The sequence below is a fragment of the Haplochromis burtoni genome, unplaced genomic scaffold (assembly GCF_018398535.1).
Source record: "Haplochromis burtoni strain Fernald_Lab_line unplaced genomic scaffold, NCSU_Asbu1 Contig_4, whole genome shotgun sequence".
Taxonomy (NCBI): Eukaryota; Metazoa; Chordata; class Actinopteri; order Cichliformes; family Cichlidae; genus Haplochromis; species Haplochromis burtoni.
In genome coordinates, this window is record NW_024582365.1 from 5,712,094 (window position 1) to 5,737,324 (window position 25,231).

The following is a 25,231-nucleotide window of genomic DNA, read 5'->3' on the forward strand; positions in this document are numbered from 1 at the left end:
AGAAAAGTCCTTAGAGACCCCATAAATGGGCTCCTGAAATACAAACATATATAGCATGCTGCGTGGGTTGTTTATTTCAGTGCCTGACCTGCACCTCATTTTCCTGCGTGGAAACAGCTCTCAGTCGATATGTGCTAAAGAGATACTCAAGGCACATTTTTAGGTTGGTTGTTTTCTGCAGTCCACAGTATGAACATGCGTGTCAGATACTTTGTGTTCGTGGTAGCTACTTCCATTTCAAACGCAGCCCATTTACTCGTTAGGGAAGGCAACAATGCTTACAAAGCAACCAGGATGTAGGGTAACCTCTAAATAGCAGCCACTTTGAAGTTTCCACTGTTAGGGTGTGAGGCGGAAGTGATAGATGAGTAAAAGTGGGAGAGAAAAAATTGAGAAAAGTTGAGAGAGGAGGCAAGGTTGCTTCTCAGGGGGCTGCAATGTGTGTGTCACTGAACGTGTGTGTTTCGCCATCTGCTGCAGTGATAAAAAAAAAGTGCCCTAATGAAAGCAGGCCAGGATTCATTTTGCATGGAAGGTTGACCCACCCTTGATCACAACTCAACATGAGGCAATGGCCAGCTGAGAAGGACTTAAAGTTAACTAGCTGAGGATTCAAACTTTAGATGAAAATTATAGATGTGGATTTAAGGAAGCTGTTAAATTGACAGGACAAAATCAGAAACAATACTTTTCAGCAACTCACTTCTCTTAGTATTAACCGTTGCCATTGCTGACTGAGGGGAATAATGTTATGAACTAGTAATTTTATCTTTATTTTGTATTATTTTGGAGGACCAGGAAGTCTGTATTAGCCCCTTGAACCATAGACTAAAAAGCTGCAAAGTCTGCCCCACTGACTGGGAACAGAACCTCGATCTTACATCTGTATCTTGAGCTCTCAAACGCCAAAAACAAGCCAAAGATAAAGATGCAGTTATGTTAAAAAGAAAGGACACCATCTTTCAGTTTTAAGGTTTTCATATCAGGAAAATCGGACCTTTATCTGGTCTTATTATATGTTTAACAACAACAAAGTCAAAACTCAGCTGTTCGGCAATGCCAACCAAATGTTCTTGATTAACTGATCATTACCAAGTTTGATCACATCTATAAAAGCAGTGCACAGGTCTGGTGCATTCAGGTGTGTGTTAACACAATACCAAGAAGGAAAGATATCAGCAATAATCCGAGAGAAGAAATCGCTGCTGCCCATCAATCTGGGAAAGGTTATAAGGCCATTTCCAAACAAAGTTAAAGTCCATCTTTCTACAGTGAGGAAAGACTACTTACAAGTGGAAAACATTTAAGACAGACGCCAGTAGGGATGGGAATTAAGAACTGGTTCCCAGTAGTCTAGTTCTATTGGAATTGTTAGTCTGCCTTCCTATCAATCTCACTTATCAGTTCTTGCACTACAAGATTTCAGTTTGTGTGTGGAGGAGGAAAACAGTGACACAGTCTACAGCGTGGATATGGACATTACTATTATTTTATTTTATTTAGTATTTTTTTGCCCATAAAAACAAGTGTAATGGTAAAGTGCTAACTGCATCAAGGACAGAAACAGCTTCATTATGCTGCTAACGCAACTTTGCTCTTTGCAAGCATCTGCACAGATAGCATGCTAATGCTAAGCTAGCCAAGAACCCAGAGTGAAAGCTGAGTGAATGCCGACCCCAGCCCAGCAGCCAGACCCTGAATTTCAACAGGTAACAAACTGATGAGCAGTCAGACTCCAGCCAGTTTCTATCTTTCTTTAATAGAATCACTATGACGATCACTTAAAAGTCTCCTCGTGCTGGTTTTCATCTTTTCTTTGTGCTGTTAACTTTTTGTTCTACTGAGAGGCTTTGTGTAATATAAGATGAAGATTATATGTGTGTCCTCATTAGGACAGGGATTTGTGTTGGTGTGTAAGACATTAGCCAGAGCTTTATATTGTGAAACTGTAATTGTGAGACAACTCATTTCAGGTCATTTTACAGAGTGACATGAAAGTAATGTAACGAGTAGTAGAAGGAGCAATTAAAAACTCGAATGCATTACTTTAAACAAAAGTGTCCTGTATAATAATTACTTATTTGACTAATGACCCTAAGACCGATCACAACAAAGAGGGGAAATACCTCCAACAGGCGCAAACATCTGACCAGATGGTGATGGTCATAGTGGTGACTCTCAAAGCGAAGCTGGTGAGAATCGATAAGGAATCGAATCAATAAGTGATATTGATAATGGAATCGTAATCGCTATATTCTTATCAATTTCCATCCCTAGGTGCTAGTCTTTCCAAACTAGACATCCCAGCAAATTCACCCCAAGGTCAGACTGTGCAATACCCAGAGAAATTGAAAGTGGTAAATGCTAAAATTCATGATGGTACAATTGCAAAAAGTCTGAACAAGTATGCCTTCTTTGGAAGGGTTGCCAGGAGAAAGCCTCTTCGCTCTAATAAAAAAAAAAAACACATACGTAGTAGTATGGCCTACATTTGCAAAGCTACTTCTGAGCAAACCAAAAGATTTCAGGAACAATATCCTTTGGACAGATACAACTGAAGTAGAAGAGTTTGGCCAAAATGCACAGTGCAATGTTTGTGAAAAAACAAACACCTCGTACCAGCTGTCAAGCACGGTGTTGGAGGGCTGATGATTTGGGCTTGTTTTGCAGCACCTTGCAGTCACTGAGTTGAAGTCCTTGTCAAGTGTAAGGCCGTTAGCTAAGGCTTGGCCCAAATTGGGTCATGTAACATGACTATTAGCAAATCTACAAAAGAATGGCTGAAAAAATTGAAAATGTTTGGCAGTCTCTCAAATGATGTGAGAGACTGTTGAAGTCGTACAAGAAACAATTGTTTAAAAAAAGTTATTGCTCCTAAAGGTTGTTAAACAAGCTCTGGTTCAGTCAACAGTGTACAGTCATAGGTGTACTCAGTTTTTCCCACACACTGCTTTAACTTAATTTTTCTTAAATAAATAATAGTATAGTAATATGTCACTTAGTTTTCATCTGAATTAAAAGAAATCTTATCCTAGTAGGTGTTTACATATAAGTAAAAATAAATAAATAGATAAAGATGTTTTTTACAGTGCAAACTCCGCAAATGTTATCACATGGATTTTTGGTTTGTTAGGTCCATTTGAAATCAGGAGCCAAAGTTAACAAACACATCTCAGCAACTGTTTCATGTATTGATGCCTGACTTTGTGCATAGATTGATCACCGAGGTTGTTTAAAAATATGGTGTAATTAAAGCACTGCAACAAGAAAAGGCACTCTTATTTTTTTGCTTGATAGATTGACCTTCTAAAATTGCTTGCTAATGTATAGTGACGTCAAAGGGAGATCAGAAGAATGGTACAGCCTGGCCAACGCTATACTATATTTAATCAAAATCTAATGACTGCTAGGTTTTTCCTTTATTCTTTAGCATGTCTATGCATAGCTTTACAATAAATGGCTGTGTGTATTTGCAAATGATCTCTGTGAGCCATAACTCTGGCTTCAGACTGTTTTAATTCGTCTGTTTCAGACTATGTTTTTCTACTCTTGCTTCTGTATGATGTCAGTGAGAGCAGATATCTTTAGTATGGTCATCACAGATGCACAGCTCTAACTAGGAGAAATGCCACCGACTTGCTGTTCAAACATCCTGTTTGGAAAGGCACATCCAATCAGAAGACCTTTGGCTTAAAAGAGGAGGTGCTTATTTTAAGTGAATAAGCAGGTGCTTATTTTATGTCCCACCACACAGAAACTGAGGGCATGTCAATATGTCATAATGGCGTCACTTCCTGTTTGGCAACCTTGATTTGTCGGCACCAAGTGTGGCATATAGACGTGGGACTTATTGTTATCGGCACTCCCCATTACCCTTTTATCATAATTCATTTGCGATGGCGACTGCACCCTGCTTAACTTCTCGGCTCCCTCATCGCTGCTTGTAGCTAAATATTAATCCCACTTTTGATGGATCCAGTTCATGCCAGCAAGTGACAACATGTAGATAATGCTGTGGACAAAAACCCATAAAACTCACATCATTTCCTACACATACTCACCATTACATTTTTAAAAATTCAGTATGACATTTGTAATATTAAATTAGTTTAGGACTCAAAGCACAAGAGACTCGAAACCCTTTGACTTGGAAAACTGGTTGCAAAACTGTGTTTATTTTCAGGAGGACACGGGTTACTAATGTTGGCATTTATCTTAGAGATGCGCAGTGAAAGCCCCATTCGATAATGTAGCCTATAATTAATTCATTGCTCTGCAGCAGTCATGTATCCACAAGAAGAACTGGTTAGATATTAATTGCAGGGTTGGTGGTTTGATCCCAAGCCCCTCCTGTTTGTTTTGAAGTACCCTTGAGAAAGAAATTAAGCTTGCTTGCTCCCCATGGCCAGGACTGTGTTGTGCATGGGGAATGAAAGTCCCTCTGTAAAGCACTTTGGTTTTAAAAAGCTAGACAAATGCAGTCCATTTACAGTCCTATCCAGCACATATTGTGGTGATGAATTGACTGGAATGAATTAAAACGAGTTGCTAAACTACACAACTATAGTGGGTGCTTTTGCTTTCAGTGTGGGTTTCTAAATGAAGTCAAACTAATGCTGTGGCCTACATAAAGTCATAGCTGTTCCACAAGGGAAGCTTGAAGGCTGAGTTATTAGCCATTGCCCTCACTGGCTCATATAGCCATAGGCTGGGATTAAGGCATTTATCAGTATGTGTCTTTTTTCACCTGGGGAAAAAAAGACATTTATCCATTGCTTGTACACAAACTACTCTTTTCCTATGAAATATTTCCCAGCGGTTATAAACTACAAAAGCTGCACCTTTGCAAACAGATTCATCTCCCGTTCCTGTTTGCTCCATTTGTTTCTGCCTTTGCTTTCAGTTCTCTATGCCCGCTCACTTTGTCAAGTGAATTTTCTTTCTCTTCCTGTCTCTCTCTTTGTCTTGCACACTTTCACCTCATTTCACCTTCTCATTTTGTCTTTCATGTGTTGGTCCCTTCAAGTCTTCCCTTTGTATTCGCAACACAGTTCCCTTCTTGATCTATGGCTTTTCGTCCAGCTTTGCTGTTTATCTCTTGGTTCCTTCTTCTTTCGCTCTCTCGAACCCTCGCATCTCTTTGTGTTCTGAGTTTTGCACAGTACAGACTTGTCCTACTCTAAGATCACTCCAGCTGTTTGAAGTTTTGCTAATCATGTTGGCTTTTAGTTTCGGGGCGGTAGAATACATGCAAATATAATGCGTTTGTGCATGTGGGTCTTCTGGAGAACAAGTGCGTTTGGCTCAACGTTTCCATCTGCTGCAGGGCTAAAGGGTTGAGAAGAGAGGATCTCTGTATCTTTAATGGGCTTTATAGTTTCCACCGCTCTCTCTCATCCCCAGACATCAAAAGAAGTAGACCAAAAGGGCCAATTAGGACAGCAAAAGAGCTTTATTAGGCACATGGCATCACGAAAACAGCTTTCTGCTTAATCTCATGCCCAAAGCACATGTGTGTCTGTGTGTTGTTTATAGGCGCAATGATGCGATTGCGATACTGCCGTAGAACCTCAGCTCCCATATTTCTTCACATTCAAGTTTGTGCCGTGCAGATATTCGCAGCAAACATGCTTTCCACTTTTTAAAAAAAAAATGTGACCGTAATTGAAGATTCTTTGTCGGTGTTCCAAATTAAACCCACATTCAGGCATTATATTATATAAGAAAAAATCAGCACACTGTATATATAAGGATAATTCATTTGCATAATATTTGCAGGCAAATGCTTTGCATAGTTCTTCAAAGATAAACAATATTTTCCATGCAATTTATCTCTGTAGACCGTTCAGCCTTGTGCTTGCCTCCAGGCCTTTGTAATACCGGCGCCAATGAGAGAAATGGAGATGATGAATATAGATAGCTACTTAGTCCTGACTATATGGTTCAGTCTGTATGCACAGATATGACAGCAGTGATGCACATCACTTGAGCTAAATTAATATGACAGCTGAAATGGCACTCGTATAGTGAGAGTAGCAAATGTTGCCAATGTCGCATTTAATGCCAAAAGAACGTGAATTTATATTCAGATCAAAGTTGCTCTGGTTTCAGTGGATAACAGACATCACTTGGTAGCAATACAGGCACTTAATCTGTCCACTGAGCCTAGTTTGTAAAAAGTACAGAGCAAAGAGGCAACGCCTTGTGTTCCGTCTTTTTTGCAAATGAATCCAAAATTAGATTTAGCACATACGCTTTCAGACCAAGCGCTACAGAAAGTGTTTTTGTATTGGTGCAGATATTATGAAGTGCACTATGAAACTGTTTCAGGGTTAAAATAACATAAATACAAATCTCTTGTATATTTTAAGTGGAACAGCAGAGAATTGAGAAAAAACAGACTACAAACAGACCGCCTGTCACCAAGTGAACCCATGTCTCAGAGTTTGTTTTGCGACCCCTGAGAAATAAAGAGCTGCACTGCAGTGAGAAGCGAAGACTAAGATAAGATGAAAAGAATCAATTACCTATTAGATGAAATAAACTCTGCAAGGAAAACAATATATGGTGGACATCGTTACAATCACTGACATTCTCATCCGTGCCTGTATCTACCATTTCTGTCACGCTGCTCCTGTTTTTGCCTGAACATAACCAAACTGCAAGTAAAGTAAAATGAAATCCTTTCTGACAGGATGCCCTGACTGCAAGTACCTCAGAGTGACCTTATACTAATCGGGTTAGTGAGTCACAGCTGTCATGCATTTGATACATATTCTTCATATATACTCAGGATGGCAAGAAATAAACACGAGCTACCATGTTTAAAATTGAGTACTTTCCCTATTAACTATCAATCACTTAATGGACCGTCATCTATTTTAATCAATGAAACGCTGTCAGCTTTAGCTGCACATCCAGACTGACCTCAAATCTTGTTTTTTTTTCCACTGATGGTTAAAAAATCTCCTCTAACATCTCAATGTCAAATACGAATATCTTCCTATTCCTGCTTCCTTTGCCATGTTTACAAAGACCTCACATCCCACGTCAGTCCAGTTAGCTGTAAGACTAACAACTTAGCTCAACTAAGCTACTTCCTCTGCTCACTTTTCTCTCTCTCTCTTCATTGAATCTTCTTTAAACATCTGCCACATTCACACTTTATCTTCTGCTTTGTCTCACTCTTTTGTGCTTTACTTCTCTTTAATGTCTATCCTTCCTCCTTGCTTTCCATTTGTTTGCATACCATCCTCCATCCCTCTTGTTTTTCTTGCTTTTACCCCTCTCCCTTGATAAAAACAGATCAATTGCAGAGCCTCCTTTAATTATCCCCTTTTTTTCCATTCTTTGATGGGCGCCTGTAAGAGACTCAGGATGCATTTGCTAATAAAGATACAGGGAAGCGTCTGTGTGAGAAGTCATTTCAACAGCGATAGATATTAGTATTGATTTTTCTTAATAGACATGTCCCCTGTTCAAAGCCGCGATGCCCCTGATGAGTAATTGCCAAAGCTTTGTTTGCCATGATTGATTCATAATCTATAACTCTTGGGATGAATCCTTCATGTGGAGAAGCAGGTGTTTTTATGGGGGTTTTTCCCACTGCAAGTTAGCACTGAGGTGGGTCTGAATGTGCAGATTTGACTTTATTCGCTTGATTTTCTAAAGCTTCCAAAAGCATTTGAATCTTAATCAAAATCTTCAGAGTTTTATTTTCCCTCCCCTGTTTTTTCCCTAATTTCTTTTGTTCCACCGTCCTCATCTCTGGAAATGTGATGTTTGCATGTCCCACTTGCTCTCCTCTGCCTTTTCTTTCTTGCAATACCACTCGCCCACTCTCCTGGCTCTTGTTACCCACTTCTTACTCTTTCATTCTCTCTCTGCATCGCACTCTAATCTCCCGCTGGAAGCTCTTCTGGTATGCTTCTTCCTCCTGATTTTTTTTCCTTCTTCATCCTTTATTGCCAAATATGCTTCCATCTGTAATTCTGCTGCTTTTTCCTTCCTCCTTACATGCATTTTTGAAAGAGTCACACACACACACACACACACACACACACACACACATATATATATATATATACACACCTCTTCCTGCTCTTGCTGTTCTCTCCTCGCTTCTGTCTCATATCATCTTTCCTTTAAAGTCTGACAGGGGTCTTGTAAAACAGTCTGCAGCCATTCACTCACATGCCTGCAGGGAAACACCAGGCAGTTCTGTACCAATATTATACACACAAGCATAAAAACAATCACACACACTCCAACCTTTCACTCCTTTCTCTCTGCTCTACAGACAGACTTTGAAATGATTACTAGATGGAGAAACGTTTCTGTCAACGTGTGGAAACAGGCCTGTCAGAGACCGCGGGGAGATAGGGAGGGACGGAGATTTGAGATTGGAACAAGCTGGGAACACTGTTTGAAACGACAGAAACACTAGGCTGATACAAGCGCAGAGATTTATGGGGAGAGATGGCAAGATATAGGTGTACTGGCGAGGGCTGTGCGCCGGAAGACAAATTCATAGAAAAGGAGGTGTCGAGAGATGGATAGACATAGTTTAAGGCTAAAGAAGAAGTAGGCTGCAGTGAAGATAGAAGGGAATAACTCTGATAGCCTGTAAAATCCTATAGGCACAATTCAGGCAGTCAGTTATATAGCAGGGCAAGCAAAGCAGAAGAGCAGTTTGTGTGTGTGTGTGGCAGGAAATGATTATGCTCTACTGTGCCGACTGCATGTCATTTGGATGCCACTAGCATCCACAGAGACCTCATCCTATGATCAGACAGTCTTTCTGCCCATGCTTGATGCATGTGCAAAATGTATGTGTGTGTATATGTGTGCCTCTTTGTGTGAGTAACCATATGTGTGTTTCCATGTGTGTGTAGGCAGGGTGAAAGCATTACACCCCACTGCTGTCCATTCTGTCTTTCTAGCTGTTGTGAAGAAAAAAAAATGCATCAGCGCATTCATGAGCACATTTTTACAAAAGCAGATTGCAGTTTCCTTTGCTCACCAAACTAAATCTTTTCTGCTAAATCTGCCCATATGGCTTCCTAACAGTCTCGCTTTGTTCATTATTCACCATCGGCAGGCAAAAAAGTGCCCGTTTTTGAAGCTGCTGCCACATTTGCGGAGGCATTACTACTACGGACTGCTGGCTTGATATAAAAGGACACTGTGACTATTTTCCAAATCGTTTACTAAAAAAACATTTGTGGAAACAACTGCATCTCTACTAAACAATATTTTTTCCCCCCATGTAGTGAGAAAGGAAAAAAAGATTTTATCGACAAAGAAGACGAAGAAGAAAACCATAACCAGCTAATAGTGCAATTTTTACATGTCGTGCCCTAGTGGAAGCTTCATTCCTGTATTTCTTGCCATCAACAAGCACAGGGACGATTACGCGAGAGCTGTATGAGCTGTATGTAGGATTCGCAGCCTCTGCTCTCTACAGTCATTTGACAGGTATGATAACTGGATATTTTATTGATTGATGTCACCAGTTTAATATCCATTTTAATTATAATTATATAACGCGGTTGCATAACAAAACTTCTGTCTCGCTTGCCAGATGGCCTGTAGGGTGAACAGGCTGGGACGGGGTGGGTGTGATGTTTCTAGTGAGGATGCTTTCTATAGCTGTTCTACAAAAAAAGTTCTGCAAAAGACTTCCGAAGTTTCCTTAAGAAGCACATCTGTTTGTGAGGGATCTTTATCACAGCAAAGATGGGTGATAACAGTGACAGATTATTGATTCCTTGGGACATAAAACTGTTCACCTCCTCCCCTGCAGTTCCACATGAGCTGCTGATTGAGCTGGGATAAAAATTTACAGTTACTCTTTCTCATGATGCTTAATAACCATCCATTCAAGTATTTTCTGAACTGTTTGTCTAATTTGATTCAATCTGATTACACAGTGGAGTTAGACGCTATCCAACCTTACACTGGGCGCGAGGTGGATTACACTTTGACCAGTCTATCAACTGATATTGTGTAAAGATCCCTTATGTATGGTAAATTGTGTAGGCTGAAACAAAAGATATGCACATTAAGGACACACGTTTAAGAGAAAAAAATGTTTTCACATTAATGAATGCAGTGCAGTCCAGCACAGCACCACCTGGCAGAAAGTTGTAGACTTCAGGTTTAAAGTAGCCATGGAGTGACTGTGGCATTTTGGATGGGACTTTGTCGGTAGATCCAAATGCAGGACTCGCAAGACAAGAAACTCAAAAAAACAGCTTTAATTCTGAAGCCTTTCAAACAAATTACAAAAACGAGGCAGGGCTCGCGCCAGGAAAGCAAATCCTCTGAGTCACAGGGAAGCACAGACCAAGGGAGCACACAGCATGATGGAGGATACAACAAAGAACACAAACAAACTGAGGGTTCAAATACGCAAGAGGAGATGAGGTTAGAGTGGAGACACCTGAGGAGAAACATACAGCTGAACTAAATCTGATGAGGAGACACTGGGAGGTAAAACTTAACACGAGACACAGAAAACACAGGGAATGTAAAATAAACTTAAACAAGAATAGAATCCATTTCTATAGAAAGCCTGAGAAAGTAAAAAAAGAAACACCAACCAACTATACCACAAAACGCCAAAATACCACAAACTAAGAGTCAAACATCAAAGAACTAAAGTGAAACTTCTAAACTCAAAATGCTGGGTCACAGACCGAGGACCATAAAAAAGTGTAAATAAGATTTCACTTTAAAACTGTACATAATTATATTTACTCTTTGGAAATTTACTTATAACTGAGTATTTTCATAAAGTGGCGTTTCTGATGACAGTCTTCAGTCTTTCATGTGCAGCACATTTGTTTTGTCATCTGTGACTGTCTTCCTATTCTTCTCACACTTCCCTCACTTAGAGTGGTCTACTTTGTTTGTATCGATTAGTCTGTAATTAAAATGTGATTTCATCTTTGTGTGTGCAGCTCTTAAAGGGAATAGCACACACTCCTGCAATATTATCTGACACTCGTCTTGATCCCTCTATTAGAGCCATATTAAATATCTCACTCTTCTCATCCTTTGCCTCCTCTCACTTTAATCTCTCTCTTTTCTCACATCCTTGACTTTCAGCTGTTTCTCCTGACCCGTGAAGCCAATCTGCCACCACACACACGCTCCCTCACTCATTCACTCACTCTCCATCCCTTTATCCATCCTGCTCGTGGGTAAGGATGGATTAACAAGAGCGATGGATGAAGTCAGCGGAGGTGCTGATGGACTAAAGTGGCCTTTTCATGAACAAATCGCAATGCTGAGGAAGCAAAGCTCAGGGCTCTTCGTAATTCCCGTCACATTCACGTGTTTCCCCTTCGCTCCGTGATTCATATTTACCTCTCCAGTCAGTGTTTGAGCAAGTATCTATTTGCATATTTGTTCTCCTTTAGAAGGAAACAGATGCGTTTAGGTGTGCGGATGTAACAGGGCATGTTTGTTGTTTTGTTCAGAGCGATTCATGCGGCGTTATCATCGACAAGTCAATGGGTATACTAATATTAATTTATAATTTAGTGAATCAACATCCTGGCGATTTCATACTGAATCACTGATGCTCCTCTCGGGCTCTTGCCTCGCTGTGAGGGTGGGAGGGTGATAGATGGAGAGAGAGGGAGGGAGAGAAATGGAAAGAGGGAGGGCAACTACAGCCCCTAATGAAAAACAAGGAGCAGGGAGGGAGGGGAGGGAGGGAGTGAAGGAGTTTGGGGAGAAAGGGGGCGAGAGTGAGAGAGGGAAAGAGAGGAGGAGCGCCACAAGATGGAGTGTGAAAGGATGAAAGAGGGGATGATGGAAGGAGGGTTTCTGCCTAGAGCAGCCATTGAGAGAGGAGGTGGAGAGAGAGGAGGAGAGGATGAGAGGAGGAAAGAGGGCGAGGGAGTGTGTGCGTGTGCGTTCTAGCCGCTGAAACACGTGACGAAGAGACACAGACTTCAACACACAGACGCACTTGTTTCCACAACGACGGCGGCAAACATGGGGGCTGTGGTGGGCACGTTGACCATGCAGACCAAGCAGAGGAGGCCATCCAGGGGTGAGGGAATACACACACAAACATGAACGCACGCATAGACATACTCACACACACAAAACACACAAACATAATGTGGGGTTTTTTTTCTCTCTTTTTCTAATCGGCACACGCGCATGGATGCACGCATACGGGCGGTGAAACTTTTGACAGTGTGTTGTCGTTGTGGCTTTCACACACACGCTCACACCGGCACAATGTATACACAGTGTACGAAAAGCTGCAGAGCGAAGATTAATAACTGCCGGTATTTCAGTTAAGATGCAGTGAAAGAAGGGGAGCAGATGGTTTGTCGAGAGAGAGAAAGGAAGAAATGTTGAGACCAACAGGTGTTCCCAGTGGAAACAAAAAAGTGAATCTGTTTATTCTACAACAAACTTTCAGCCAGGCAGTGTCTGTGCACCCAGGTGATTGTTGTTGAGCTTATCTTTTTTTTTGACACAGCAATCCGAGGGAGGAATCTAAGAGCTGGCTCTTTTTTTTTTCTTTCTCTTTTTTTTTTGGTCTGTGCGTGCGCACGCGTGCTGCTCTGTCTGTCTGTCTGGCTGCATGCTCAGACGCGAGCCTCGACGCTGGTAAACACACACATGTCGAAGGTATTTGTCACTCTGCTCACACACTGCTTTTCTGTCTTGCTGTTACCTTGGAAGCACCGTAACCATGGCAACAAAAGATGTGGGGCTTGGGGTGGGTGGGGTGGGGTTTGGGTTTTTTGGTTTTTTTTGATGAGATTGGGGTTTTCCTAAGTAAGTCAAGGCCACGTGAAAGAGACTCAGATAGTGAGAGATGCAAATTTGCAGATGAAGCGAGAAGCGGGATGTATGAAAACCTGTTGCCTGTAAGAAATGTTTTACTCCCTCATTACTCATTCTAAAAAAGAAGTCTTACAAATCTAATGTGGCTACTACAATGAATGGGCACAGTGAGCAGGAGATCAGTGCCAGACGGAAAAAAAAAATCCCCAACCCTACCCCCTATTAATAGTCATTTAAACTTATTTGTCGAGGCAGACTGTTATCAGTTTTCTGTCCAAGCAGGACCTTTTCCAAATCAGTGCATATGGCTGGCTTCATCTTTTGAATAAGCTCTTCCACTCCACCACTAGCTCAGACAAACACTTTTCCCTAAGGGTGTTCAAAACCAAAAAAAAAGCTAGGCGTAAATTTGTTGCTATTTTGAAAAATGAGGTGGTTGTGGATGCACTTAAGTTGTGGAAACGCATGAAATCTGACTCTTGCTGCAAATGAAAACAAGTCTTTTTACCTCCACAAATACCCAGCGAAGAGATAAAAAAGAATGGGATGTGGAGCTGTGAAGCTATTTGGGGTTGGAGGGGGGGAGAATTGTTTGTAATTCAGCTGTTGTTACTTCAGCATCTTTCTCCTGCTCTGACATGTTAGCTTTATGCGGGATTAGTGCGGCGGGGCTTGTATGTATGCAGGCGCCCGTTTCTTTCTTTGGTGTTGCAGATAACTTATCCTCACAACACTGACAGCAACACTGAAAATGGGGGACAGTGCATGGCTATAATATTGTGAGATTAAATTTCTACATGATTGATCTTCTGGGCATGAGCTCATCACTCCTGTGTCATGACAGAAAATACCCTCGCCGCGTTCGTGTCCTGCACCTGCTTGAATATTTACATGCCTGTCTGGACTGTCTGTTTTCATCAAGGCTGCGTGTTGTTCTCTCAACTTCCTTTATTTTCTGCCAAGTTGTTTTTTCTTCCTTTTTCTGACAGGCTCTTTCTGGTGGGAGTTTTCTCCTACTGTCTTGTCTGCGTGGTTTTGTCTGGCAGGCTCGCTCCTGTTTTCCTCCTCATCTGTTGTGGTGGCCTCTGACAACTCATCTCTCCAGAAGAATTTTCACCTGGCATTTTTTTTCCACTCCCTGGTGAATTTTCCATTTTTCACTGCCTCCCTTACTTACTCCTTGCAGCAATGTTGTCTCAATCTCCCTCTATCCTTTTATTTTCTGCCAATCTCTCTCTCCCTCTTATCTTTCTTTTGTTTTGCTAGTTGCTTCATCCCTACCAGCCCCTGAACCTCTTCCTCTTATTGTTTTTTTCAGTTTCACATCCTCCCACTGCTTTTTCTACTCCCAGTTGTTTCCCCCATTTCTCCCTCCCACATTTGTCCCTCTTCATCATACTTTCTTCTAATTTTTCCCCACCACACTCTCGCATGCCGTCACCACCATCATAATCTGCTCCATACCGCTCCTTTCCTCCCCTCTCACTTTTATGCTGCTGTTCTTTCTCTCATTTGCTCCCTCTCTGCATCACCCACACTCCCATTAGCTGGTGTGAGTGCTTATTAAGTCATCTCATCATCCTCATCCTCTTGGCATCCAGCAGTGTGTCTCTGCCTGTGTGTGTGTGTGTGTGTTTGTGTGCTCTGCAGATTCGGAGTCTAGACATATGTTTACTCAAAAATCAATACTGGCGTGCTGCTATGTGTGTCTAAATGAGCCGTATTTATAACTCCCTCTTCGAAAACATAATCAACAGTAGCCAAAAAAAAAAAAGTGACACACTTTCCTGTGTTTGTTTGAACATACTTTAGCAATCTAAACAGTCCTCCTTCAGCAGGCTGAAGGTCAGTATCCAAGCAGTGATGTGTGTGAGTGTTTGTTGTTTTACACACACGGGTGCTTAAATGCTTTGTTCGTCAATAACTCTGGATTTCTGCCTTGTTTTTAGCCCATGTGACTGGATAAATTTATTTTTCTGTGTTTGTGTGTGTGTCCCCAAATATAACAAGTCACTGGACCTTCAGTGAAGCACTGAAAAGCCAGTAAAGGATTGGCCTTATGTCCCATGACTTGAATATTGACTATGGAAAACAATATGTTTCAGAATGAGGGCTCAAATTCACTGCATGAAACATGATTATATATTCAGCTTTTCCGGGGTTTATACTGTTGCTTGCAGCTATTTAAGTTGCCTCTTTCTTGGAAAGCACGCTCCACCATGCAGAGGCCGGTAAGAGAAACTCCTCTTTAGCCGGCCAGGATGACAGATTAGGCTAATTCAGATTATGCAAATGAGATACTTTCTGGCAAGGATTACAGGACACGATACTAGAAAGAAAGAGAGAGCATGGCATAGATAGAGTGGCGGACTGAGAGGAGAGTTTGGCGGAGGGGGGGAGATAAGAAATGGAGGAGAAAGAAGGAATCAGTGGGAAACAGAAGAAAGGAAGAGATGCAGAAGAAATTAGCGCAGCATTAAATACCAGAGGCAGGAGTGGTCAGGAGAAAGTTAGGAATTAAATCCTCTCCATGGGCTTTAGGAAGAGGGTGTGTACAGACGTAAGAGGGGCTTTTTTTGTGTTAGAGTGCTTGTTGGGGAGAGTGACAGGTAGTCTTTCTTTGCTGGCAGCTCAGGCCACCGCTTAACACTCTGAACAAGCTCTGAAAGAAATGGGCTCAGGCTGTTGGTCACTGTCAGACACCACGGTTTATAATAGGTTATGCAGCAGATGGAAGTGAAGTTCTCGAGGTTGCTTTCTAGGTTGGGTTTATTTAGGCTTTCTTTATCTGCTAAGTTTGCAGATTTTGTTGTGGAACACGGATGATGTAGGTTTCTAGACCTCACCTGTTCAATGAAAACTTTACAGAAGTTATATGACCAGATATATTCCACCACTACGCACTTTCATGTGTTTGAAAGGAGGTTTCCTGAATCAGAAGACTTCTTTTACATTTGATAATAATCCCCCAAAGGCTCACAATGAGGTTTTGAACTCTACGTAGAGTAAAGACAATGAGTTGGGATTAGACATGTAGAACTGGGTGATATCGCCTAAATTCAATGTTAGTTTACATCTGTAGACATGTTATAATGAATTTACATTGCGAAATGAACTTAAAAGTAACTTTGGATCTTAACTGCTAACCAAGGAAGAAGATCACACAAGCTCGTGTACACAGTCTATTTCTAGTAACTCATTTTCTGTTTTACTGGAGCAGCATAATGCTCGAGCTCAGTGTTTTCCTTTGATCGGGAACCAAACAAGAACACTGTAGCAATTACTTCAAATATTCAATGTGCTCAACACAGCGTAGCACTATCTATTTTATTGTTTTGTAATGCTTCAAAACTAATCAATAATAGCTTTGTAATTCAGTACATGTTGTGACTGTGTATTGATGTGTCCAAAATGTTGTCGATTGTGAAATTCTCACTGAGCACATTCATTTTCTCTGTACCTTATAAATCACTGCTTGGATGAAGAGGATTAGCTACAGTAGAGTAGAATTAGTATGAAATTAGCAAGTCTGTGTGTGTTACTTTGTTTTTGAAGCGTGTTCCTCTTTGCTTCAAACTCTATTAGTCCTCTGCTTCCTTAAATGTATGAAACTGTTTTTCTCTCTGAGAAACATCATATTAAAAAATCATAAAAAATCATATTTACTGATTTAGGCAGATTTTTATGAAAATGACAGGATTGTTAAAGTGCTGTATTTTTTTTTGTATTCCCAAATAGAAATGTGTGCCAAATTGAACAGTTGTAGTTAGAATTAGAAAATACCTTTGTACAAGGCTGCTCTGTCTTTGTTTTTTTCCACACTGTCTCCATCCTCTCGCGCATCAGTAAAAACTCCTAACAGCCTGCGCGGAGCTTGCCAACTGTGTGTGGGTGTGTGCACGTGAGCGTAAACAAAGATGGTGAGCATATGCCAAATGGAAACTGTTAGCTGTTTGTTAGTAAACTCAGTTATTGTTGAAGTTAGAGGCTTCAAAGGATTGATGGTAGGTTGTCCATGCAACAGTATTATTTCACTGAATATCATATGAAGCCCTGTGATGGATTGATACCTGTCCTATGACAGCTTCACTCGGTGAAGTGTTAGACGATAGTCTGTTAAAGGTATCTACCAATCTTATCTAGCAATAAACTGATATATTTTCATAGACTTAGATGTAGAATTAAGCCATCAAACATACGCAGGAGAGGACACTAGTTTGTGAAAGCTCATAAATAACTCATAAATAGCTCTTTCAAGCTATCTGTGGCCATTTAGTATTTGTAAATGCATATTTTCATCAACTCTTTCTCACTATGTCATTCTCTTCCTCTTCCACTTCTGTTTCCTCCCTCATTTCCACTTCATCATCTTCCTCCTCTCCTCACGCCACATTTCCTCAACTGAATTCAAGGCGGTAACACCCAAAAACATTCATAAACATGCGTATTCATTCCCAGTATTGATGCAATTATTTATTGTCAGCAGATTAGACATTTCACCCTCTCTGATAACAAGCAAGCTAAATATCAAAAACAGCTCCTTATAAGCTAAAATAATGCCAGCTAATGTTGGGTTCTAGTGTCCTAAAAATCACACTTTCCTTCTGATAAACAGTTTGATTACTTCCTCACATTGTATGAGAGTTTATTCACTTAATATCCAAGTCCAACACTGTTAGAGCCACTTCAAAGAAAGTTTCACTAATGCTAGCAAACAGCAGCTAACAGGGGCTAATATAGGCTAACTGCAGCTAACACCAAATGCAACAGTGCTTACTGACAGAAAACTTCACAATATCCTCAAAAACTCACCTCAGCATCGCTGTCATTGAGAAGAACTGAGTTTTACTGACTCGTCGACCCCTTTCAAAGTTTATATAGCCTCCTGCAGATTAAATAGATGTATTGAGAGATGAGGTAAACAGCGGAATAAAAGCCTACACTCACTACAAATGAGAAAACAGATTTCAGTTTGCTACAATCTACTGACATCTAGTGGTAATATTTTACACACTATACCTTTAAAGTAGACCCTTTTTGCATTTCTTTATCCTCTGTCATATTTATGCTGTTATAATCATGGCAAAAATTTAGAATAATGAGGTCAGTGTAGTATTAGTAGTCCCTGTGAGTCAAGCTATAGACTGCTCTGTTTGTCCATTTTGTTCTGAGGTTTTTCTTCTATGCTCTTGCATCTGCGCAGAGCCATAGAGAGGAGATATTCTAAATCTGGTCACTGAAACTTGGCTTAAAGGGCGGGGGAAAGGACCTGCAGCAGATTCAAATCTGTTTAGTATTCTGTCTGCTATAAAATAAACGCCTTCTCAACTTTCCACTAATAATCTGGTGTCAGCTTGTTATTCTGGTGTGTAACATGTGTTGCAGGGTGTTTGTTGTTTCGCTGTACCTGTGTATAATATCCCAACAGAAATCCCAGTGAAGACAGCTAATGAACACAACTTAAACTACACTTAATCATTTATACTAATGAGCAAATGTCTGACAAATTGGATTAAATTCTACTCTTGCCGCTAAATTAAATTTTCCCCAGCACTGCTACTGTAATTTCACAACAGTAAATAAAGCAAACCTGCAATCGACAACTCTGTGGGAAACCTCTTGATACGGCAGAGCCCCCTGCAGTCTGCAAGTCAGCGGCTGTACTTCAGCTCAGTTGGCTAGTGAAGCTTCTCTTTGCATACACATAAAGACTTTAAATGAGTGCCATCTTGTTAAGAGCACAGAATTTACAATTTAGTCTTTATTTCACTGTGATTTTGATTGTGTGGATGCATTAAAATAAATCGCATTTGAGCAAAAATCTTTGTTCAGCTTTTCAAATTGGTCACTGCACTGATATTCTATGAGAAAGCTAAACATTAAAATGTGCATCACATTTTTAGCAATCATGGTACTGTTCTCTGTGTTAGGTTTTGCTACCACCTGGTGGTCCACAAAGGTTATAGCAGTTCTTATAGTTCCCAATACTCTTGTTATTCAGGCTTGCTGCAATTTTTATAAAGCCCACAGGGCAAATTAGAATAGATGTTCTCTCAGTGCCTGTATTCATAGGTACTGATTTATACAAAGTGCTGTTTATATTATCGAGTACGGTATATGAAAGGTATGTTTAGAAAAGTCACTTTGTGGTGAATTAGGCCGTCTGTTGTTTGAAGCTGACTGTGTGTCTTAATGGGAGCCATTAATCAAGTCCTGATCTGTTCATGAACTTGTACACAGTCACAAAACAAACACATATGGCGGTACGGTGTAAGGTGAGTTTATCATTGTTACAGTGTGCTCACTGTAAAGCCCCAAAGAGTGAAGGACACCGACTGTAATACAGGGGGAAGTGGGGCTCTGTGGGGAGAGAGAGGGTGTGTGGGATAGAGCGAAGGTCAGGATAAGAGAGGAAGATGCCCCAGGGAGGAGAGAGAAGGGGGGATAAAAAGACAGAGACAGAGAGAGGCAGGTGAGTGCTGATTTCACTGTGGGAGGAAGCAAGATAGATGGAAAGTTTATAATCACGAGAGAGAGAGCAGGAAAGAGTTTAAAAGCCAACTTTGTTTAGAAATGTAGTGAAAAACCACCACCAGTGTTTGAAAGTTTGGAGTTCAATTTTTCCTTATTGTGGAAAGTTAAGCATCTTAAGGAATAAAAACCAGAAGGGGCTAAGGAAGTACGGGAAAAGTTGAAGACAGAAAGCTTCAGGATAAACAGCGAGTCCAAAGAAAAGAAGAAAATAATCAGAATGGATAGAGAAGAGCAGAGCGAGAACAGTTTACATACTATAGCCATCATTCTGCTGTGCTGTGGGGCCGTCAAAATGCTGCACCTGCTGGGAGTCATCACTGTGGAGGGTGAGTCATTATACTATCATCCACCTTTAAGTCAACCAACAAAGTCAGAGTGTTTCCACTGCTGTTGGGCTGTCAACCAGCAAAGCGAATGTTATAGTTTTTCTCAAGACGCAAAAAAAAAAAACAGGGATAAATGAAATAAATAAAAAAATAAGCAGTTAATAAATGCAAACTGCTGCTGGCTGTTCTGTTGTCAGATTTGCACTCTTACCCACATGAATTCTGAACTTCTGTCATTAACTACTCATAGCAGGGAACTGCTGTAGAGGACTTGTGCGTGCATATATATATTTCTCCTGCTCATTTTAATGATGCGAATCTGCAGTTGACTCATGCACATGCATTGCTTTTCCCACTTATAATAATTCTGCTGCAGTACAGAAACATCATCTGTCATGTACTATAAAGAAAACAGAGCCTCATACAGCCACAGCTCAATAAAAACCAAAGATTTAAGAAAATCTCTATATGTTAACAGTGCCACTGGTGTTGGGATTCATTCCAGAACTTTGTAGTCTGAGTTTTTAATTTGACGTTTGCATATTTTAAAATGGATATTAATGCCATAGTGCTGGATATATTACAAAATTTCCCTACATTTGGTTTTACTTTGTTTCATAATGAAATGAAATGAAGAAACTGAGATGATTTTAATCAATGAAGACCACAAGGGAGATTTTCTCTCTGATGATCAGTGGAACTTTTAGTCTCTGGGAAAATTTTACTCTTTAAAGGTGTATGAATGTTAACTAATGCTTCCCCATCTCACCTGTGAGGTATTTGTTCTTTAAATTTACTTACCTTAGATGTATTGATATTAAGGTCCATAAATCACAGATTCTGCCTAAAGGGCTTTTCCAGCTCTGCACAGAATCAGACACCCTCTCTTTTAAGACCTTAGTATAGTTGATATACGTGTTTACACATGCTATGTATGCTAAAACATACAATCTCTCTATAATGGAGCCTTTTGTAATTATATATGATACTACTATAATATGGACGTCGTGTCTGGTCGTTATTTTGCTTGGAGTGTAACGGTGACTGTGCTGGTATGATTAGGCATTAGAGGCCTATCAGATGAATTCACACGATTGTGTGTGTGTGTGGTTGTGTGTCTGTGTGTGTGAGCCTGAACCTCAAAACCTACACCTCAGTACCCCGGTGTGACGCTGACAATGTCTGATCTGCTGGGATGAAAATGACCTTCAAGTGATGTGTGACCGTGTGTGCATGTGTGTGTGTTTGCAGGTAGCTGTGTTTGTGTGCGTTGAACACGTTGAGGGAGGAGGGGTAAGGAGCTATATAAAGAGACTACAACTCAACATTATAAGTTATACAAAATCATAAAGTCATACTGCTCCCATAAAGTACAAAATGTGAGACCACAATTCAGCAAGCACTTACTGAATCGCGCAATAAATTATTTTGATTTTTTTTATCGTGACTTTTATACTTTAAATTGACATGTGCACCGTTAGATAATATCATTGCACATGAGACTGTTCTCACCATTTCAAAGCATCTCATTTGACAAACGTGTGAGTCAGCAGGCCAAAGAGTCAGTATATCGTATTTGATTGTAGAATTCAAACCTGCTGATTTAAGCTACGATGGCAAACTTTAGGTTTTTTGTGTGAAGTTCTGAATACTGAATCTGAAAAGTTCAGGCTTAATTTAGCAGTGAGATAAAGCAGTCTTTGCCTTGCTCAGTGAAATGCCATCTCAGTACCCATCATTCACTGGGAGAATAGAACTGAAGAGGGACTGGTGTAATGAAGCTTTACAAACCACTAATGGTTTTGTCACACAGATAAAAATGTCTCATTTCAAAACTGTTAATGTTTCAAAATGTGAACTGCCAAGGACAGAGTGAACCTTGCACCCCGTGACACCAATTAAAGCTAAATGGGAACCATTCAAAAGATTTAGCTTTGTGCCTGTGCTGGACACTGTCACTGTGCCTGATACTGTTCAAAACACATTCAGCTAAATTTTCGTCTGGATATCAGTCGGCACAATAGTGACTTTGATAGTGATAATGACTAGTGTGCTAAAAGGGGAAATGGTCCATAATTTTCTATGAAAAACAAACTGGGTGATTACAATCTCTCATAGATCTTCTTAACTGATGCAAACACAGGGAAGTGCATAACAGCTTCTACTAATAGGACCATTCACCTTTTTTTTTTCAGCCTTAATTTCACGAGGATAAATGAAAAGAACAAACATTTCTGAGGATTTTCTCAGCTTTTAATGGGATCTTTTTCTTATGCTGCTTAGTCAGACATTAAGGCATCAGCCTTCATTAAACTCAGCAACTCATTATTTCAACAAAAGCAACATCTTTTTTTTATTTATTTCTGCCATTTGCTAATTTTAATAGTGTCTACTACTGGAATCTTATCACGCCACTCCATGGCCCTTTTCAGCTTTAATTAGAGCCTGGCTGGATTCTTGCGGCCAATGTCGATACAGATTGTTAGGGATACACTTCATTAGGTACACCTTGGTAGTACTTGGTTGGACTCCCTCTTGCTTTCAGCACCGCCTTAATTCTTCTAGCCGCAGATTCAGAAGGGTGCTGGAAACATTCCTCAGAGATTTTTTTTATTAATATTGAGGTGGTGGCATCACATAGTTTCTTTCTGCAGGTTTATCGGCTGCAGATGTGAATCTCCTGTTCCACCACATCCCAAAGGCGCTCTGTTAAATTGAGATCCAGTGAATATGAATGCCATTTGATTACAGTGAACTCATTTTCATATCAGCTAACCAATTTGAGATGATTTGAGCTCTGAGACAGTATGTGTTATCCTGGTCATAAAGGTCAGATAAACAGATGGACATGGTTAGCAGAAATACTCAGGTGGAGTTTAAACAATGCTCTGTTGATAATGAGGAGCCCAATTAGTGCAGAGAAAGTATCCCCTACGACATTACACCACCAACAGTTGTGTAATGCCAGAGTGTTGTGATTTCAGAGATGCTGTTCTGTATAATTTGGTTGGAATGTAAATGCACTGAGGTCTGTTTAAATGGCGGATACTTGCGTTACCAAGCAGATGAATAAGGGTGCCTAACTGTGTCGCTGGTGAGTGCATATTGGCTGATATTCTTCATATATGCATGTTTTAAAAAACTGGTATGGAATAATGTGAACACAGCATGACTCACCATCTGGTAAGCTGTGAATTTTAATGCTAGTTGTACTGCAGAAAGTTATGGAAACAGTGAAGTATGGGCCATTTTACAAGCTTAACCCAAGCTTTTTTTCCCTGTATTATCTTTTTGCATTAAAAAAATAATAATAATAAATTAAAAAAACTCCACACCTGTTATTTTCTGTTCAGCAAGTCGGCACGATCGCCAGTAAATGTGGTGATAACTTCCTACTGAGCCTGGAAGTTTGTGGAGGAGGCCGCCTACTGATAACAGTCATTCAGTGGGCTGATAACATAACGGGGGCACCATGACCATTTTATCATATTCAGAATTTTTATTACTACTTCTATTAAATTATGCACAGTTATAACACTATGCATAATTATTACATTGTAGATTGCTTTAGGGGGAAATTGTTCACTGGTTTAAATGTGTAAATGAGTGTCTCTAAAAGAGGGCGAGAGAAAATGTCTTAATTTTATATTGTTGTATTCACCTATAACCACTGTGTGTGTGTGTGTGTGTGTGTGTGTGTGTGTGTGTGTGTGTGTGTGTGTGTGTGTGTGTGTGTGTGTGTGTGTGTGTGTGTGTGTTAAGTCAGAGTCAGTGGTGTGTCCTCTTTCAACCTCCCCTCCAGCGAGGACAGTAATGAGTTGTTAATGATAGGGCCAGTAAGAGGAGCAGCGTAGAGCTGCGAAACTGACCTTTACCTCTCTGCACCTCCATCTTTCATCCTCTCCTCTCCTTCGCCTTTTTGGTCACAGTGTGTATCATTCGGCTTTTCAGAAAGACAACAACATTGTTCAAACCCGGTGCATACATATGACTTCACTGAGCTAATGTTGTCCTTTTCTCTTCATCTGAACAGTCACTCCCTTCCTGTCTACATCTATCCTTTTACTCTTTAATACTGATTTTTTTTCCCCTATATTTTTCCCCTTTAGACAAAGCTGATGATGACTTGGAGATGACAATGGTTTGCCATCGACCGGAGGGCCTCGACCAGCTAGAAGCTCAAACCAACTTCAGTAAAAGAGAGCTCCAAGTGCTCTACAGGGGCTTCAAGAATGTAAGTGACTGTAAAAGTGCACTGCAACACTTCACCTCCAGTTTTTTCATCACGACTTTCCTCCCGCTTAACTGTCTGTAACTTGAGTATGAGGGCATAAACAATAAAAACATCTCTTTAAATCAAAGAAAAACACCCAGTAGCAAAAGACATTTGAATGATTTGTATTTATGTAGTTTTTAATTTTTTTTAACTTTGTACTGGCTTATATACACGGATGATAGCAGAGGTGGTGCTTTTAACCTGTACTGCAAGCAGCAAGTAGAGGGAGATAGGTATATCATAACATCTAAATACACTCTATGGGTTTTACTGAGCTGACCTACCTAAATAGCTGCAAATTAGTGTGGAGATCATTATGAACATCCATCATCATATTGGACATGCAGACCTTTTTTTTCTTTCTCTGATTTCCAAAAAAATCCTCTGTGGTGCTACATGCACGCCTGTGCAGTAAATATATAAGAATATATAATCTCTTCTTTAATACTGAGCCAATGTTTGCCAAAGCCCGGATTCAAAGTGCACAACACTGTTACATTTCTTCTAGTGAAACAAAGTGGTTTTATTATCCTCCTGGTTTTCTTTGTGTAAGTCTGTACATTTAATTTCAGTAACAATGACTCTGCTTCATGACAGAGTGAATAATTTTCACAGGTAAATAAATGGGCCAGAGTACAGTCTGCATTTGTGGTCACGCAGTAACATGCAGTAAGTTGTGAGATTAAACATTCCAGGTTTCTTTTTGCGTTTTTGAGAGAGTTTATTCATTTGTCACTTAATTGTAACACTACCATTTTAATGCAGATATACTCTGTTTTGGGGTTTTTTTGTTCTTTACTACTTTCACAGATTTTTGTCGTAAAGTATATTTTATATTGAGGTTGCATTCTTTAGCTTAAAGCTCTTTATCAAAAATAGTCTCATAAGAGACACCCTGCTGTGATAGTCAGAAACTGTAATTAGATGTACCTTTGGTGATTGTCAGGAATTAGACTGTAATCATTTTAAGCAACTTTAATATGGCTTTTTGATGACCAATCATCATCAAGTCTGGATTTATCCAATCTCCGTGCCTTATCGGCTTTTGTATTTCTCCACTGTTACACCCTCCTGTGTACTCTGTTTACTTCGTTTGTGCTTGTTCAGTTTTCACATTGCCCTTAAACTTTGTCCTTTTGTCCCTCTCTCATTCCAGGAGTGTCCAAGTGGTGTCGTAAATGAAGACACCTTCAAGCAAATATACTCCCAGTTCTTCCCACATGGAGGTGAAGTGTGTGTGTGTGTGTGTGTGTGTGTGTGTGTGTGTGTGTGTGTG

At 40.3% G+C, this 25,231-nt stretch overlaps 1 protein-coding gene across 4 annotated transcripts in view; it reads left to right on the forward strand.

Moving 5' to 3' along the window:
- Window positions 1–25,231, forward strand: part of LOC102304506 (Kv channel-interacting protein 1) — a 45,217-nt gene that overhangs the window by 16,181 nt on the left and 3,805 nt on the right. For 3 of the 4 annotated variants that reach the window (XM_005913484.3, XM_042221957.1, XM_014335091.2), the window contains 2 exons: window positions 23,789–23,913; window positions 25,112–25,181. In XM_005913484.3, coding sequence (XP_005913546.1) covers window positions 23,789–23,913; window positions 25,112–25,181 — 195 coding nt within the window. Of the gene's footprint in view, window positions 1–11,783; window positions 12,068–23,788; window positions 23,914–25,111; window positions 25,182–25,231 lie in introns of those variants that run through there. The other variant, XM_005913485.2, reaches the window with a different exon arrangement.